Genomic DNA, 13,815 nt, shown 5'->3' with positions numbered 1-13,815 from the left:
ATGCTGGTCTGTGCTTTCAAGCTTTCGGGCAATACTTTCACCCCTGAAATCTTGGCATGAGGGTGCTGAGATGTACGTGATAGAAGGGTTTATAGTATAGTCCACGCAAATAAACCTCGTGGAATTCTGTGTGTAGAAGGAGCTACAAGTTCATACTGAGTCACCGAGTTCCCATATTTCTGAATGGTCAACCTAGCTGGTCATTTGGAATGGAATGATGACTGTGGACAGGTCATGCGCCGAACCAGTTGTTAGAGACCTCGCAGTAATTGTTAGTGCCCTCGCCTTGGTATCAAACAAATCGTATCTCGTTCCCATTATTGCCTAATACAGCGCCCAGCTGCTCAAACTCGGCCGACCCGTGATGTTCTCTCCTTGTGGCCAAAAAGGATGATCCTGTGAATACAAAGTATATATGCTGAATCAGATGTTGAAGAAATGAAAAATTCATGCGCCCATGAGCACAAATCGCTGTCTCAAAGTTATGCTAATCTCACAGTGGGGCTTCGTGGAGATGATCCAAATCTCAGCTATCCCACAAACATTTGCCGCCCACTCGTCGAGAGACACATTACAGACGCCTCTTGGCGCAGCGTTGTTTTATTAAGGAAGAGAAAAACCACTCGGAATGACCGCATCGCGGAGACACTCGCCGGATATGAATTGCCGTGCCAGTTTCCATCAAGATCAAGGCAGGCTGTCGGTTCCTCAGTGAGGTGTTGAGTCAGGAGGGACAGCAACACCTCGTCATCTGGACGGATCTAGATAGCAAAAAAGGTCAATGACGGGGAGACGACACCCATCACGTTTCCGATATCACCTCTTCTTTATTCCGACATGCTTTGGATCTCCAGACACTCATTGCATTGTCCATGCGGCACTAAACCCCTGGCTATCGGCGCGACCATCCCAAATTAGGCTCTTGGGCTGGTGACACACTTGGGTCGCAGTGCACAGCACAAGGGCACTCACTAAACCCCCCTGCCGCTTGCCAGCCAGCTGGGACCCTTTAATTATGAACGGGACTTGCCTTGAAACTGGCAACCTCGCTCGACTCGACCTTCGACTCAACTCGATCCCGACCCAGCACCTCATCGTTCTTCGACCTCGGCCATCTTGTCTCCCCGTTCCCAACGGCTTTTCTCCAACCGTCGCACCGTTTTATCCCTCACAACTGTCACCAAAATGTCTCCCACTGACGAAGAGCTCGACCGCGACTGGAAGCCCAATGGCCGCCGCCCGCAATCGTGCGTTTCTCCCTAATGCCCACCGATCGAAGGGTCCAAAACTGACAGCTGTTGCCCAATTATGCAGGACTATTGCCAAAGTGTTTTCGGAAGAGCTCATGAACATTTTCCGCATCGACAACAGTGTTGCAGACCTCGACGAGCAAGTTGATAAACGGTCAGTCGCAGGCAGCTCTCCCTGAACCCCACCAGGAGCTTGGGCGTTGCGCGCGCAATGCAGCAAGCACCTCAACCCCTCACGATGCCGAAGTTCTGGACACTGACAGACGGCACCCACGTTTAGGAAGAAGGAGATTGACAACCAGACTTCGGAGCTCGAGGCCCTCGAGCGGCGCATTCGTGAGATGGAAGAGCGGTTGAAGGGAGGCAAGCCACAGACGGGTGCTGGCGACAGCTCGAGGACAGCAGCCTCGGCGGCCGAGAAAGACCAACACAAGTATGGCGGCGGCAGCCGCCCAGGAACAGCGCGGCAAGGCCAGCAGGCCGTTCCGGGAGCTCTCCCGCCCACACCTGTGGAAAGCGAAGGTGAATATCGCCATCTCGTCCTCCGTCCTCATCACCACCATCCCCGATCGACTGGAGCCGCGGCAGCACCAGGCTATGCGCACGCACAATCGCAAACGCACCTGCACGGGTACCCCTCTGCGGCACCTGCGCGAGGTTCCATGCCTCATCCTCATGTCCCTGCGCCAGTCGGAGGGGATGCCGACTCGATCAAATCCTTGACCGCGTCGTCCATGTCCTCGAGTACAACATTTGCTGACTATGTTATTGTTCCCGGCCTTTCAGACGGTGACCGTGAAAGACGACAGGATTCCTAGATTGTCTCTCCCCCTTGCGTTTCTTGTTTTCCACCTCATGCGAGCATCACGGCCATCATCACTTTTTTACGCGACGACCATATCATACACGCCCTACAGCCACACATATATCATCGATGATGACATTTTTCCACCACGCATAATACCCTCTTGCTGACCGCGACGCCATACCACGCCACGTACGCTGCCAGCCACATTTCTAATAATACCCCTATTTTCACCAATTTCTCGCCGGCAGTTTGACTTGCTTCATCCTCGACCTTAGCACACGAGCAGCTGCAGCCCTGACGTTTTACTCCACGCGCCCATGTGGAGAAGGCGTATGCACGCCAAGCTCGCCTTGTTTCCTCGTTTCCCCGCCGTCCAAACCTACATCTGCCCGCCGACTTCTCTTGACTGCACTTTTGTTTATTCTCCCTTGGTAGCTCTTCTCCTCTTGTTCTTTTTTTGGGGCATTCTCTTCTCAATAACATTCTTTTGTTTTGTGTTTGGATGAACTTGGGTTTTTACACAACCTCTGGGTATCGATTTGACTACAGAATAATGACACGAGGAACGAAACTATAGGGGGAGATGAAGACGGTGTACAAGGGAATATGGATCAGATAAGTATACATGGTGATATATCTGGTTCGGGAGGGTGGGCAGACGATGGGAAAGACGGGGGAAAAGAGGAGAGAGTGTTGAGGTCAGGATAGGGGAAGAGAGAGGACATATTGTACATAGACGCATATCTCGAATTGCAGCAGCAAGCATGTCGGCATCATGGAAAGTTGTCTTTGCACTACTTACTGGAAAGTAAACTACCACAACGAATAACTATGAAAAAATCATGCATTTTTCCGGTGTTGTGCACAACTCTCAGGATGTTCAGCTATATCCACATGGGTGGCACCCGAGTCTCTCCTTTTTGGGCTGAGTGCAGGTCATGTGTGAGTTTTGTTATGTGTGTGTGTGTTCTGTGTTTCCAGTGCCAGATGGGCAATGGACTGCGAGTATCCAGTCATCTGGGTTTTAGGTGGTCGGGATTCTCCGTTCTTTTCTTTTTGTGCTTCGTGTGATGGGTTCTGCAAGTATCCAGGAGTTTGGATTGAGGAAGTTAAGGTATCCCGGGCGAGGTTAGTAGTGTACAGAGAGGCTTGCGGTGGAAACGAGCGGTGGGCACGACAGCGGATGGACACGTCTTGCTGCTGAGGTCTTTTCTGTGAGATGAGAAGAGGTAGGTAATGTAATGTACATGCGGGTAAGCGGTCGGTTGAGAGGGGGGGGCGTGTTGGCAACGTGTAGTGAAGGTGAGTCGTGGAAATAATGTGGATGGCCGGTTTTTGTGGAAGGGGCCCTGAATGGGGACGCCCTGAGGGTGACACGGGGAGAATTGGTTATAAATTTTTGGTTTCGAAGGACGAGGGGGGACTGAGACAGAGGGAAATAAAGGGGTTGATGGGGGATGGGATGACCTTGGATGGGCAGAGAGACCTCGGAGGAGAAGATTTCTCGAGTGTTTCCAAGGCGGCTCGAGGTCGGAGGGGGATCCAAAGGCGCGAGGGAGAGGGTGTGATTGGTAAGGGGGAGCGTTTGCGAGAAAGAGAGAATGGTTACAGGAACACAATAAACAACATGACGACGCTGACCGACCCCACATGAGGCAGTGGAGGTTCTTTTTTGATCCCACTATGTTGCTCCAAAATAAGCATTGTTGAGCGGTGGATGGTCCCCTCACCTTCAGTGGTGCCTTCCTCCTGTGACACATGGCCGGGGATCTCAGTTATTTCCACGCTCCGCTTGCTTGCATCTTTCGACCTTTTCCACGCATCCCAGATTCTTTATTTCCTTACCTTAGGTAGGTACGCCCTGTCGGTAGCCGCCGGGGAAGAGCAACCTCACTCAACCTGTGACACCTGTCTGCCAACATCAACCTGGCACGGCTCCTGACCGACAGCACCACATCACACCACTCTTTTTTATTTATTCACCTGCCTTTCAATAAAACAAGACTCGTTCGCTCCCTCACGACTTTTTCTTTTCCTTTTACCAGTCACTCTCTCTTTTTCTTCATTTATTTTTCACTCGATCCCCATTCCCGCTCCCTTTTGGGCATCGATACGATGGCCACCTTATTCTTTATGCTCTTGATGAGCATTTTTTCGACTTTCATTCATGCCATTCCTACCTCGACCGGCCAGAAGGTGACGAAAAGGTCGGTTACTGTCGACCTGCCCCGAAATCCTGGGTATGCTCCCAATGGTCGTCTGCAGTATTCTCGCGCTCTCAAGAAATGGGGTGTGCCTATGGATGACGAGCTGGATAATGCGACAAACAGTTTCAGAGGAGGAGGAGAAAGTAAGTTGAAACAAACTCCCCCCTTCATGAAGAAGGTATCTTGACTAACCCGTGTCGATTAGCGGGCGATGTCAACGCGGAGAGCATTATGGGTGATCGCGAATACCTCAGCCGAGTCGGATTCGGAACACCCTTCCAGTACCTCAACGTCGACCTCGACACCGGCAGCGCCGACGTTTGGGTCTACTCCTCCGAGACCAAGACCAAGACGCGCCGCGAAGACATCTTTGAGTTGGAAAAGTCGTCCACCGCCGAGCTCCTAAACGGAAGCGAGTGGAGGATCACCTACGGCGACAGTAGTTACGCCTGGGGCCACGTCTATCACGACAGCATCGACATTGGGGGAATCCCTCTTCACAACGCGGTGGTTCAATCCGCTGTGGACGTCTCCCAATCGCTCTCCTCGGACAAGGACATTGACGGCATTTTTGGTTTGGCGTATAACCTCCACAGCCAGGTCAGACCCAAGCAGCCTACCGTTCTTTCAACCCTCAAAAGTCATCTCGACAAACCGGTCTTCACAGCTGACTTGCGGTACCAATCAGATGAAGGAGCCTACACGTTTGGTTACATCGACCACCACCGACACATTGGAGAGATCAATTACACGCCACTCCTGCCCAATTCGACCTTTTGGGAGTTTAACTTTACGGGTCTGCATGTTGTCGGACATAACTATTGGTACATCTCCCAGTGGCGGGTGATTGCCGACACGGGCACGACGCTCATGTTGTTGTCTCCGGATATTGTGAACATGTACTACGACGCGGTGCCCAACGCGACTTCGGACAGGTCTTTTGGGGGGCTGTGGCACTATCCTTGCAATACCACGTTGCCGGATTTCGAGATTGGGTTTGCGAATGGGTGGGTGGCGAGGATTCCTGGGAGGTATATGAATTATACCACGTATGATGATTTGCCGGGGCGGTGTATGGGGGGTTTGCAGCCTTTCATGAGTGAGGAGTTTGGGATTTTGGGGGATATCTTTTTGAAGGCAGTGTATGCTGTTTTTGATATCGGGGGTGGGAAGGTAGGGTTTGCGGATAAGGATTTAGGGTTGTAAGGGGGAGAGGTAATAATGGGAGGGGGGAATGTAGGGGATTTGGGAATGGACATGGGTGGTATTTGGGACTGAGATGGAGGATTTGTCTTTTTATGTCACTGGGAGGTAGAATGGGGGGCGGAGTTGGCGGCTCAATTTGGTCCCTGCTAATTATATGCCATGTTTTGACTGAGATGTTTTGTTCATGCCTTTGTGAAGGGGTTCCTTGTGCACTTGAGAAGATATATTGGCAGTTCTACAAAGACGCTGAGTTGCTGAAGCTCAGCTGTTAGCTACTCTGCAGAATTACGATACCAGTGAGCATGATACTGGCCTCCAAGTATCTGGCTAGTTGGTCTGTTTTTGACACAGAACTCAACTCTCTCTCCTGAATATTCATTTCTTGGCCCTGCTGAGCTATCTGTTGTGCTGCTGTTGCTACTGGTGGCCGAGGAAGTTGTTTGGGGCATGTGGGTTGAGGCTTCCATTGTGTGTGTCTGTGACTTTGAAATGAAACGTGGGGGTTTGTATTTGAGTTGTCCCCCCTTTGCAAAACGCCTTCATGTTGAGCCTAGACTGTTGTGTTCTGTTTGTTCCCGAGCCAGCAAACATTTTATGGTTTTGGGCATCAGTTTGACAGCACATAGCACCGAAGTCACCCGCAGAAGTATCATGTGGCGTTTGCAAGGACGAATGATGATTTGACCAAGTTGAACTGGCAATGACGCACTTGAGAGTTTGAACAAAGCACTGAATGTCCCTACGGACGAAACTGTTGATTTGGGCATTTCCCTCATCAATTGCCATATCATACACTATTGTACAAAACATTGACTACCTCGTGATCCTAACTGCTGCTCCAACAACACCAGAGGTAGCTAACATGAATAAAGCCAGTCAAAACACGCTGACATGCCTGCAGTCATCCCCTATTCATAAAATCGTCAAAATGCTCACACACCAACTAACGATGCTAATGAGGCTGTTCGCCATATTGACCGATCGACATACTAATATCGACACCGATCTCCTTTTTGAAAAGCTCGGACAAGGTGGTGCCGTCCCTCAGGTACACCCAGTCTCCGGCCGCGGTGTCCTGCTTCTCATGTTGACCTTCACCAAGGACGACGTAATCGTAACGCTTGGGGCCCGACATGGGAGACGAGAGCCAGATTTGCTTGTTGGGGGGCTGCTTGTTGATCACATAGGTGCCGGTGTCTTGGCCAAAGTCTACGGTCATGACACCAGCCTGGAGATTGGGTGTTAGTGCTGTGTTGGATGTAACATATGGGAGAGATCGGAAGCAACGCACAGAGTACTCAACATCCATCTCACTTCTCCTCTCGGCTAGGTCCTCGAGGTGATGCAAGAGCCTGTCCATATACTCATCGGCCAGGGCATGGTACTCTGAGTCTGTGATTTCAGCTGGGGTCCGGATGGGCTTCGGGGTCTCCTCCTTTGGAGTGACATCCTGATTGTCCGGGGTGATGCCCTGGTGGCGGGTGGCCGAGCTCTTGGAAATGAAGCGGGCGGAGAGGGCAGAGGCCCGTGGCAATGCTGGGACGAAAGTGGAAGCTGCTGAAAGGCTGGGAAGAGTGGCGCGCGAGGCACGAGTCGTCTGGATGCCACGGCTGGCCACCACACGGGCAAGCTTGGCGAGACCTGAGCGAACCATTGCAGGTGATTGTATGGTGAGTGTTTGCTGTGTGGAAGAGATGAGATACACAAACCGCCAAAGAGCGAGTTGCTGATACTGCTTATACCAAATAATAAGCACAGTCACCAATGCAAACAACGAAGATGGTGAGCTTGAAGTTAATGAAGTGAAGATGGGAGCCAGGATCAATTCGAGCTTGGTTCCATGACATTGACAGGACGGGAGCTTTGAGCCTTGAGAGGCAGCTACCCCACATTTTCCTTTAACCCGCTCGCGGCAGGCAGGACCAGGCCAATAGTACGATAACCGAGAGCCAGGCGCACGGTCCGCTGGGCTATCAAGGTCCCTGGCTAGCTGGCACGCTTCACGTCATCCCCCACCAGCCAACGCAGGAACATTGCAAAACGCATCAGTCGCAAGAAACCACGTACCGCACCGCAATCACACAAGCCATGATCAACGCATTCCTAGTCTTCAACGGCCAAGGCCAGCCTCGCCTAACAAAGTTCTACACCCAGCTGGTAATTATGTTTTCTCGTCTATTTCTTCCAGCCCAACCGGCCTTGCCAACCCCACTAACCTCTGCATCTTTTGTTGCTTTAGGAAACCTCCATCCAGCAACGGCTCATCTCCGAGATCTTCACCTTGGTTTCCAACCGCGCCCCCGGATCCTGCAACTTCCTGCCTTTACCACCCTTACTGGCCGCCTCAGGCACCTCCTCGTCCTCCTCCTCGGCCACAGAACAGAATGATGTCCCTTCCCTCGTAACCTACCGTCACTACGCTACACTCTACTTCATTGTCATTTCAACATCCACCGAGTCCCCACTGGCACTAATCGATCTTATTCAAGTCTATGTTGAGGCGCTGGACAGATTATTTGAGAACGTCTGTGAGCTGGACTTGATCTTCAACTTTGAGACGCTACATGCTACACTGGGCGAGATGATCGTGGGCGGCGTGGTAATAGAGACGAATATGGAGCGCATTGTTGCGGGTGTAAGGGCACAAGGAGCAGTGGCCAAGAGGCCGGTCAATGAGGGATCAAGGGGTGGCGGAGGAGCAGGACTGGGAGCTATGGCTGCTGCTGGATTCCAGGGAATGGGTGGGAACTTTGTCTGGCATGGCAGGTGATATTCTCCATGACACCTAAAAGACAGACGAGAACCAAGCATCAATATGTTGGTATACAAACGGCCGCCATTTATTGCAGGGTATTCCGACGCCAGAACTCCGGATGATGAGAACACTATAATACATGTAGGAGGGTGTTGGAACCAAGAGTCTAAGGTCTCTTGGGCTTGGGCTGTTGGGCAGGTTCCAGCGTTCTTGTATCTTCGGTAAAGGAGCCGAAGAATCCCCAAAATGACTCCCGAATCTTTTGAGAGGCTGTTAGAAGGATGGAGCAGGAGGGAAAGGTGGGATAGATGGCTTACTCCGCCATAAGGATTCGGCATTTCCTTCCAATCCATAAAGAGGGCCGTATATACAAGCACAACTACAAAGAGGCCAATTAATACAATATCACTTGGCAGCACGGGCATATAAGGAGAGCTACCCACATGTGATTGTAAAGTATTGCGCCAACCGCACGCCCTTATCCCACCCTGGTCGGAGGGTAGCCATCTTAAGCCTCCTTTTGTACTTCTTCTCAAACCTGAGCTGCTGCTGCGGGGACATGGTCATCATGTCAGGTGGCCAGACTTTCTTGAGCTTCGTTTTGGGTACTTCGCTTGCGGCTTTGGGTGCGGATTCGAGTATTTGCGGTTTGGGCGCCTGTGCAAGGCGTCTGATGAGTGTGGGGAACATGGTGGGCTGCGCGATATGTCTGAGCTGTGAAAACGGGGGAGCTATCGAAGACAAGACTTGGATGGAATTGACTCCAAGACTGACGATGACCGTTATAAAATGCCAAGAGAAATAATTGCCCTGACGGCAAAGCTGGGTTGAACTGTGGCTAGAATCCCGGTAGAAGCCACAGCTCACCCCCTGTCCGCCACAGCTGTGTGGTGGGTTATTCCCCACTCTGATTTTTGAATTAACCCCGCGTTGCGCTCTTGCCCCTCCATTCCATGGTGCCGTACCGTCGCCAGCCGGACAGCGGAGTCATCCGCCAAAATTTCCCCTGCCTACGAGAGCGTGTGTGAGGTTCCCGTGTCCCTGACTCAAAACAAGTCCAAGGTGTGTAGTCCCCTGCCTGTTGCCGCTGTTGCGAAATCGGGCCCCCGGTTTATTTCTGCCCCCAAGAAACCGTTCCCTTTCTTACCACCACTTACACATATCCAATTCTAGCAAGCCGGTGCGAACGAACGATTCGGTGTTTTGCGACAACAACCACAGTATGGCCGACACCACCCTCCCCAAGGCCATGGAGACCTTGGCTGTCTCCTCCAAGACCAAGGAGCTCAGGGGTACCGAGAAGAGAGATGCCCTTATTGAGATTGAAAAGGTGCGCCTTCCACCTGAAGACAAATACACCTATCAGGAGGCTATGGGAGCTGGGCTAACTCGCGGCCAATGCGCCTTGGTCTACAGAGATACCAGCAAAAGTGGGAGGAGGACCATGTGTTCGAGGTCGATGCGCCATCTATCGACGAGTTTCCCCTGGAGTCCATCACCGCCGATGAGCTGCGCGAGAAGTATGTTCAACTTTCTGGAATAAAGAGGCAGATATCAGATTGGAAGGAGAGGGGGGATTTCAGACCTGGAAAGGAGTTTGCGCATGGTTTGGGATATGGACACTAATACAGCTCGACAGGTTCCCCAAGTTTTTTGGTACAATCGCATACCGTATGTTTGTTCCCGGCTGGCATATACATGGACTGTTCACTGACTGATCGTGTAGCTTATATGAACGGCCGTCTCCACGCTGGCCATGCTTTCAGTTTCAGCAAGAGTACGAAACCTCTAATATCCAACTCAGCGCATTGCGTACTAACCTTGCATAGTCGAGTTCCATGCCGGTTACGCCAGGATGCAGGGCAAGCGTACCCTGTTCCCCCTCGGTTACCACTGCACCGGTCTTCCCATCAAGGCCTCCGCCGACAAGCTCGTGAAGGAAGTCCAAATGTTCGGTCGTGATTTCGAGAACTACAAGGAGGAGGACGAGGTTGAGGAGGCTCCTGTCGCTGCCAAGGGGCCAAAGGACGACTTGTCCAAGTTCAATGCCAAGAAGGGCAAGGCTGCGGCGAAGACCGTCAAGGCCAAGTATCAGTTCCAGATCCTCAACTCTGTCGGCATCCCGCTGGAGGAGATTCACCACTTCGCCGACCCTCAGTACTGGCTCCAGTTCTTCCCACCAGAGTGCAAGAAGGATCTCACCAACTTTGGTGCCCGTATCGACTGGAGACGTCAGTTCGTAACGACCGATGCGAACCCCTACTACGATGCCTTCGTCAGGTGGCAAATGGTCCGCTTGAAGGAGCTCGAGAAGATCAAGTTCGGCAAGCGTTACACAATCTACTCCATCAAGGACGGCCAGCCCTGCATGGACCACGACCGAAGTGAAGGTGAGGGTGTCCTCCCTCAGGAGTACACTGCTCTCAAGCTTAAGGTCGTTGAGTGGGCTCCCAAGGCCGCCGAGGCTGTCAAAGGCAAGATTCCCGAGGACGCCAAGGTGTACTTTGTGCCTGCTACCCTCAGAGCCGAGACCATGTATGGTCAAACCTGCTGCTTTGTCGGCCCCAGCATCACCTACGGTTTGTATAAGGCTTCTGAAAAGGAGTACTTTGTCATCACCGAGCGTGCTGCCAGAAACATGGCGTACCAGGGCATCTTCGAGAAGGAGGGCGTTCCTGAAAAGGCCGCCGATGTCTTGGGCTCTGACCTTATCGGAACCGTCGTAAATGCTCCTCTGTCTTTCCACAAGGAGGTTCGCGTTTTGCCCATGGAGTCTGTCCTTGCTACCAAGGGTACCGGTGTGGTCACATCCGTGCCGTCCGACTCCCCAGATGATTATGCTATGGTTACTGAGCTTGCTAAGAAGGCCGACTTCTACGGCATCAAGAAGGAGTGGGCTGAGCTGGAGATTATCCCCATCATTCAGACCCCTACCTCCGATCTTCTGGCTCCCTACCTCGTTAAGAAGCTCAAGATTGCCTCTCCCAAGGATGCCAAGCAGCTTCTGGAGGCCAAGGAGCTTGCGTACAAGGAGGGCTTCTACCAGGGTGTCATGAAGGTCGGCGAGTTTGCAGGCGAGAAGGTTGAGGCTGCCAAGCCCAAGGTCAGAGAGCAGCTGATCAAGGCTGGTGAGGCTTTTGCCTACTCCGAGCCCGAGAACAAGGTCGTGTCCAGATCCGGTGATGAGTGCACTGTTGCTCTCATGGACCAGTGGTACATTGACTATGGCGAGGACTCATGGCGCACTATTGCCTATGACTATGTCGAGAACAAGGATGGCAAGGGTCTCGAGACCTACTCTCCTGACACTCAGCATGCCTTCAAGGGAGTGCTTAACTGGCTGAAGCAGTGGGCTTGCGCGAGAACCTATGGCCTGGGCTCCAAGCTTCCTTGGGATCCCACCTTCCTTGTGGAGAGTTTGAGTGATTCTACGATCTACATGGCCTACTACACTCTTGTGCCATGGCTTCACACCGACTTGTTCGGCCGCGAGCAGGGCAAGGGGAAGATTGCCCCTGAGCAGATGATTGATGAGGTCTGGGACTATGTCTTTGCCAGGACACAGTTGACTGATGAGCTCGTTACCAAGTCCGGTATCCCCAAGGAGACCCTTCAGGGGATGCGCAGAGATTTCGAGTACTTCTACCCTCTTGACCTCCGTGTCAGCGGTAAGGACTTGATTCCCAACCATCTCACCTTCTGGCTCTACAACCATATCGCCCTCTTCCCCCGCGAGTTCTGGCCCAAGTCCGTCCGTGCCAACGGCCATCTCCAGCTCAACGGTGCCAAGATGGCCAAGTCCACTGGCAACTTCATGACTTTGGATGACGTCGTCAAGAAGTACGGTGCCGATGCCGCCCGTGTGGCTCTTGCCGATGCTGGCGATACCATTGCCGATTCCAACTTCGTCGAGGATGTTGCCGACAACACCATTCTCCGATTCTATACCAACAAGGAGTGGATCGAGGAGACTGTCAAGGACGAGAATCTGAGAACTGGTGAGCTCAACGACTTCCAGGACGTCTTGTTCGACAACGAGATGAACGCCCTGGTTGCTGAGGCCAAGAAGCACTACGAGGATACCTCGTACAAGCTTGCCCTCAAGGCCGGCCACTACGACTTCCTCAACGCCCGTGACACCTACCGTGAGGCCTGCACCGCTGCCGGCATTCCTCTTCACAAGGACCTCGTGTTCAAGTACATCAGACTCCAGGCTCTTCTGCTCACCCCCATTGCCCCTCACTGGGCCGACTTCGTTTGGCAAGAGATTCTCGGCGAGAAGACTTCCATCCAGTTCGCCAGGTGGCCTGACGTGCCTGCTTCGGACGCTGGCCTCACGGCGGCCCGCGAGTACGTCCGCCAGACGTCCTCCAACATCAACTCTGCTGAAGCTTCTCAGCTCAAGAAGATGGCCAAGGGCAGACAAAGTGACTTTGACCCCAAGAAGCCCAAGAAGCTCACAATTTTCTTGACTGAGGACTTCCCCACGTGGCAGGCCAAGTACATTGAGCTGCTGAAGGAGGTCTGGGATCCGGCTACCAACAGCCAAAAGATTGACGACAAGGAGCTCAACGGCCGCATCGGCAAGATGGGCGAGATGAAGAAGGCTATGCCTTTTGTGCAGGCCCTGAAGAAGCGTCTGAGAGATGGCGAGCCTGCCAGCGCTGTGCTGGAGCGCAAGCTGGCGTTTGATGAGAAGAAGACTCTTTTGGTGAGTAACCCCTCGTTCTGTTTAGGAAGAAAGATAAGGTAACTAACAATTCATTTCTAGGCCATGGTCCCAGGTCTCAAGCGCGCTGCCGGTCTCGAGTCAGTCCAGATCGTTGCCGTGCAGGAGGGAAGCAAGCAGGGCAAGGACCTGACTGCCAATGGTGCGGAGGTGGAGGTCACTGCTCCTGTTGCCGAAGCTGCCCTGCCCGGCCAGCCAAGCTTCTTCTTTACCAACGTATAGGTGTAGGCGGGAGTAAGAAAAAATGGTAAAATGGGAAATGAAAAGGAGTCATATTCCAGCGCTATGACGGGGTTCAGCGTCTCAAGTTTCTTTGGTCGCGGCATTGCCTAGGATAGGTTATAAAAGAGACTCGCTTTGACAATTTTCTTATCCAGATTTTGGAAGAAGGGTGTGCGTCTGATGACGAGTTCTGGATTTGAATGTGGTAAGGGGTCAAAGACACCGCTTGACATCACAGCTATATCACCGGCTGTTCTCCTTGCGAGCTGCGGAAGCTTGGAGTTATTAGTGCCGGAGCTGACCCCCGCGAGGCAAGTCTTGGGAGAGGCAAGTCTTGGGAATTCCTCGTGCTGCATGCGCTCTATCGACTTGGATGCGAGGGAAGGGAAACGGAGTCTTTCCGACTGTCAAATATCAGGGATTTTATCTCCAAAAGTGTCAGACTTGCCAAGGATATGTCCAACTCATAACGGAAGCATGATGTTTTCTCCCTCTACTCACAATCTGCAGTCTTCGGACGATATCTCCCATTCCATCGCTATGAATCATCACCTACCCTTTCTTTCTCCTCTCCTCAAATACCTTTCGTCCCCTAGTCCCCTCACTGATCTATTCTCTTCTTCCTTGACATCTTCACT

The 13,815-nt window shown here is 52.3% G+C and overlaps 6 protein-coding genes across 6 annotated transcripts; 4 read left to right on the top strand and 2 right to left on the bottom strand.

Moving 5' to 3' along the window:
• Positions 1-452: 452 nt before the first annotated feature.
• QC761_310300 (uncharacterized protein) lies at positions 453-2,923 on the top strand. The gene is given in 5 exon segments (XM_062878174.1): positions 453-1,247; positions 1,315-1,404; positions 1,531-1,772; positions 2,037-2,538; positions 2,556-2,923. 4 exon segments carry the CDS (start codon positions 1,186-1,188, stop codon positions 2,066-2,068), a joined length of 426 nt encoding a protein of 141 aa, XP_062734017.1. The 5' UTR covers positions 453-1,185; the 3' UTR covers positions 2,069-2,538; positions 2,556-2,923.
• Positions 2,924-3,068: 145 nt separating this feature from the next.
• On the top strand, positions 3,069-5,471 carry QC761_310290 (uncharacterized protein; the record flags this gene model as incomplete). The annotated part of the gene is made up of 2 exons (XM_062878173.1): positions 3,069-4,408; positions 4,471-5,471. The coding sequence occupies exons 1-2, from the start codon at positions 4,174-4,176 to the stop codon at positions 5,469-5,471; spliced, it is 1,236 nt and encodes a 411-aa protein (XP_062734016.1). The 5' UTR covers positions 3,069-4,173.
• Positions 5,472-6,169: 698 nt separating this feature from the next.
• Positions 6,170-7,328, bottom strand: QC761_310280 (uncharacterized protein). The gene is made up of 2 exons (XM_062878172.1): positions 6,763-7,328; positions 6,170-6,699 (listed from the first exon to the last, which is right to left on the bottom strand). Exons 1-2 carry the CDS (start codon positions 7,123-7,125, stop codon positions 6,424-6,426), a joined length of 639 nt encoding a protein of 212 aa, XP_062734015.1. The 5' UTR covers positions 7,126-7,328; the 3' UTR covers positions 6,170-6,423.
• Positions 7,329-7,435: 107 nt separating this feature from the next.
• APS3 (Sigma-adaptin 3A) lies at positions 7,436-8,650 on the top strand. Its single transcript, XM_062878171.1, has 2 exons — positions 7,436-7,628; positions 7,711-8,650. Exons 1-2 carry the CDS (start codon positions 7,560-7,562, stop codon positions 8,239-8,241), a joined length of 600 nt encoding a protein of 199 aa, XP_062734014.1. The 5' UTR covers positions 7,436-7,559; the 3' UTR covers positions 8,242-8,650.
• QC761_310260 (uncharacterized protein) lies at positions 8,235-9,059 on the bottom strand. Its single transcript, XM_062878170.1, has 3 exons — positions 8,670-9,059; positions 8,544-8,605; positions 8,235-8,485 (listed from the first exon to the last, which is right to left on the bottom strand). The coding sequence occupies exons 1-3, from the start codon at positions 8,914-8,916 to the stop codon at positions 8,393-8,395; spliced, it is 402 nt and encodes a 133-aa protein (XP_062734013.1). The 5' UTR covers positions 8,917-9,059; the 3' UTR covers positions 8,235-8,392.
• Positions 9,060-9,180: 121 nt separating this feature from the next.
• Positions 9,181-13,177, top strand: CDC60 (cytosolic leucyl tRNA synthetase; the record flags this gene model as incomplete). Its single annotated transcript, XM_062878169.1, has 7 exons — positions 9,181-9,288; positions 9,400-9,556; positions 9,643-9,746; positions 9,866-9,897; positions 9,953-10,003; positions 10,056-12,937; positions 12,998-13,177. The coding sequence occupies exons 2-7, from the start codon at positions 9,449-9,451 to the stop codon at positions 13,175-13,177; spliced, it is 3,357 nt and encodes a 1,118-aa protein (XP_062734012.1). The 5' UTR covers positions 9,181-9,288; positions 9,400-9,448.
• Positions 13,178-13,815: the final 638 nt, after the last annotated feature.

The sequence above is a fragment of the Podospora bellae-mahoneyi genome, chromosome 3 (genome assembly GCF_035222275.1).
Source record: "Podospora bellae-mahoneyi strain CBS 112042 chromosome 3, whole genome shotgun sequence".
Taxonomy (NCBI): Eukaryota; Fungi; Ascomycota; class Sordariomycetes; order Sordariales; family Podosporaceae; genus Podospora; species Podospora bellae-mahoneyi.
Note: the sequence above shows the minus strand (reverse complement) of the source record. Positions and strands in the feature narration are given on the sequence as shown.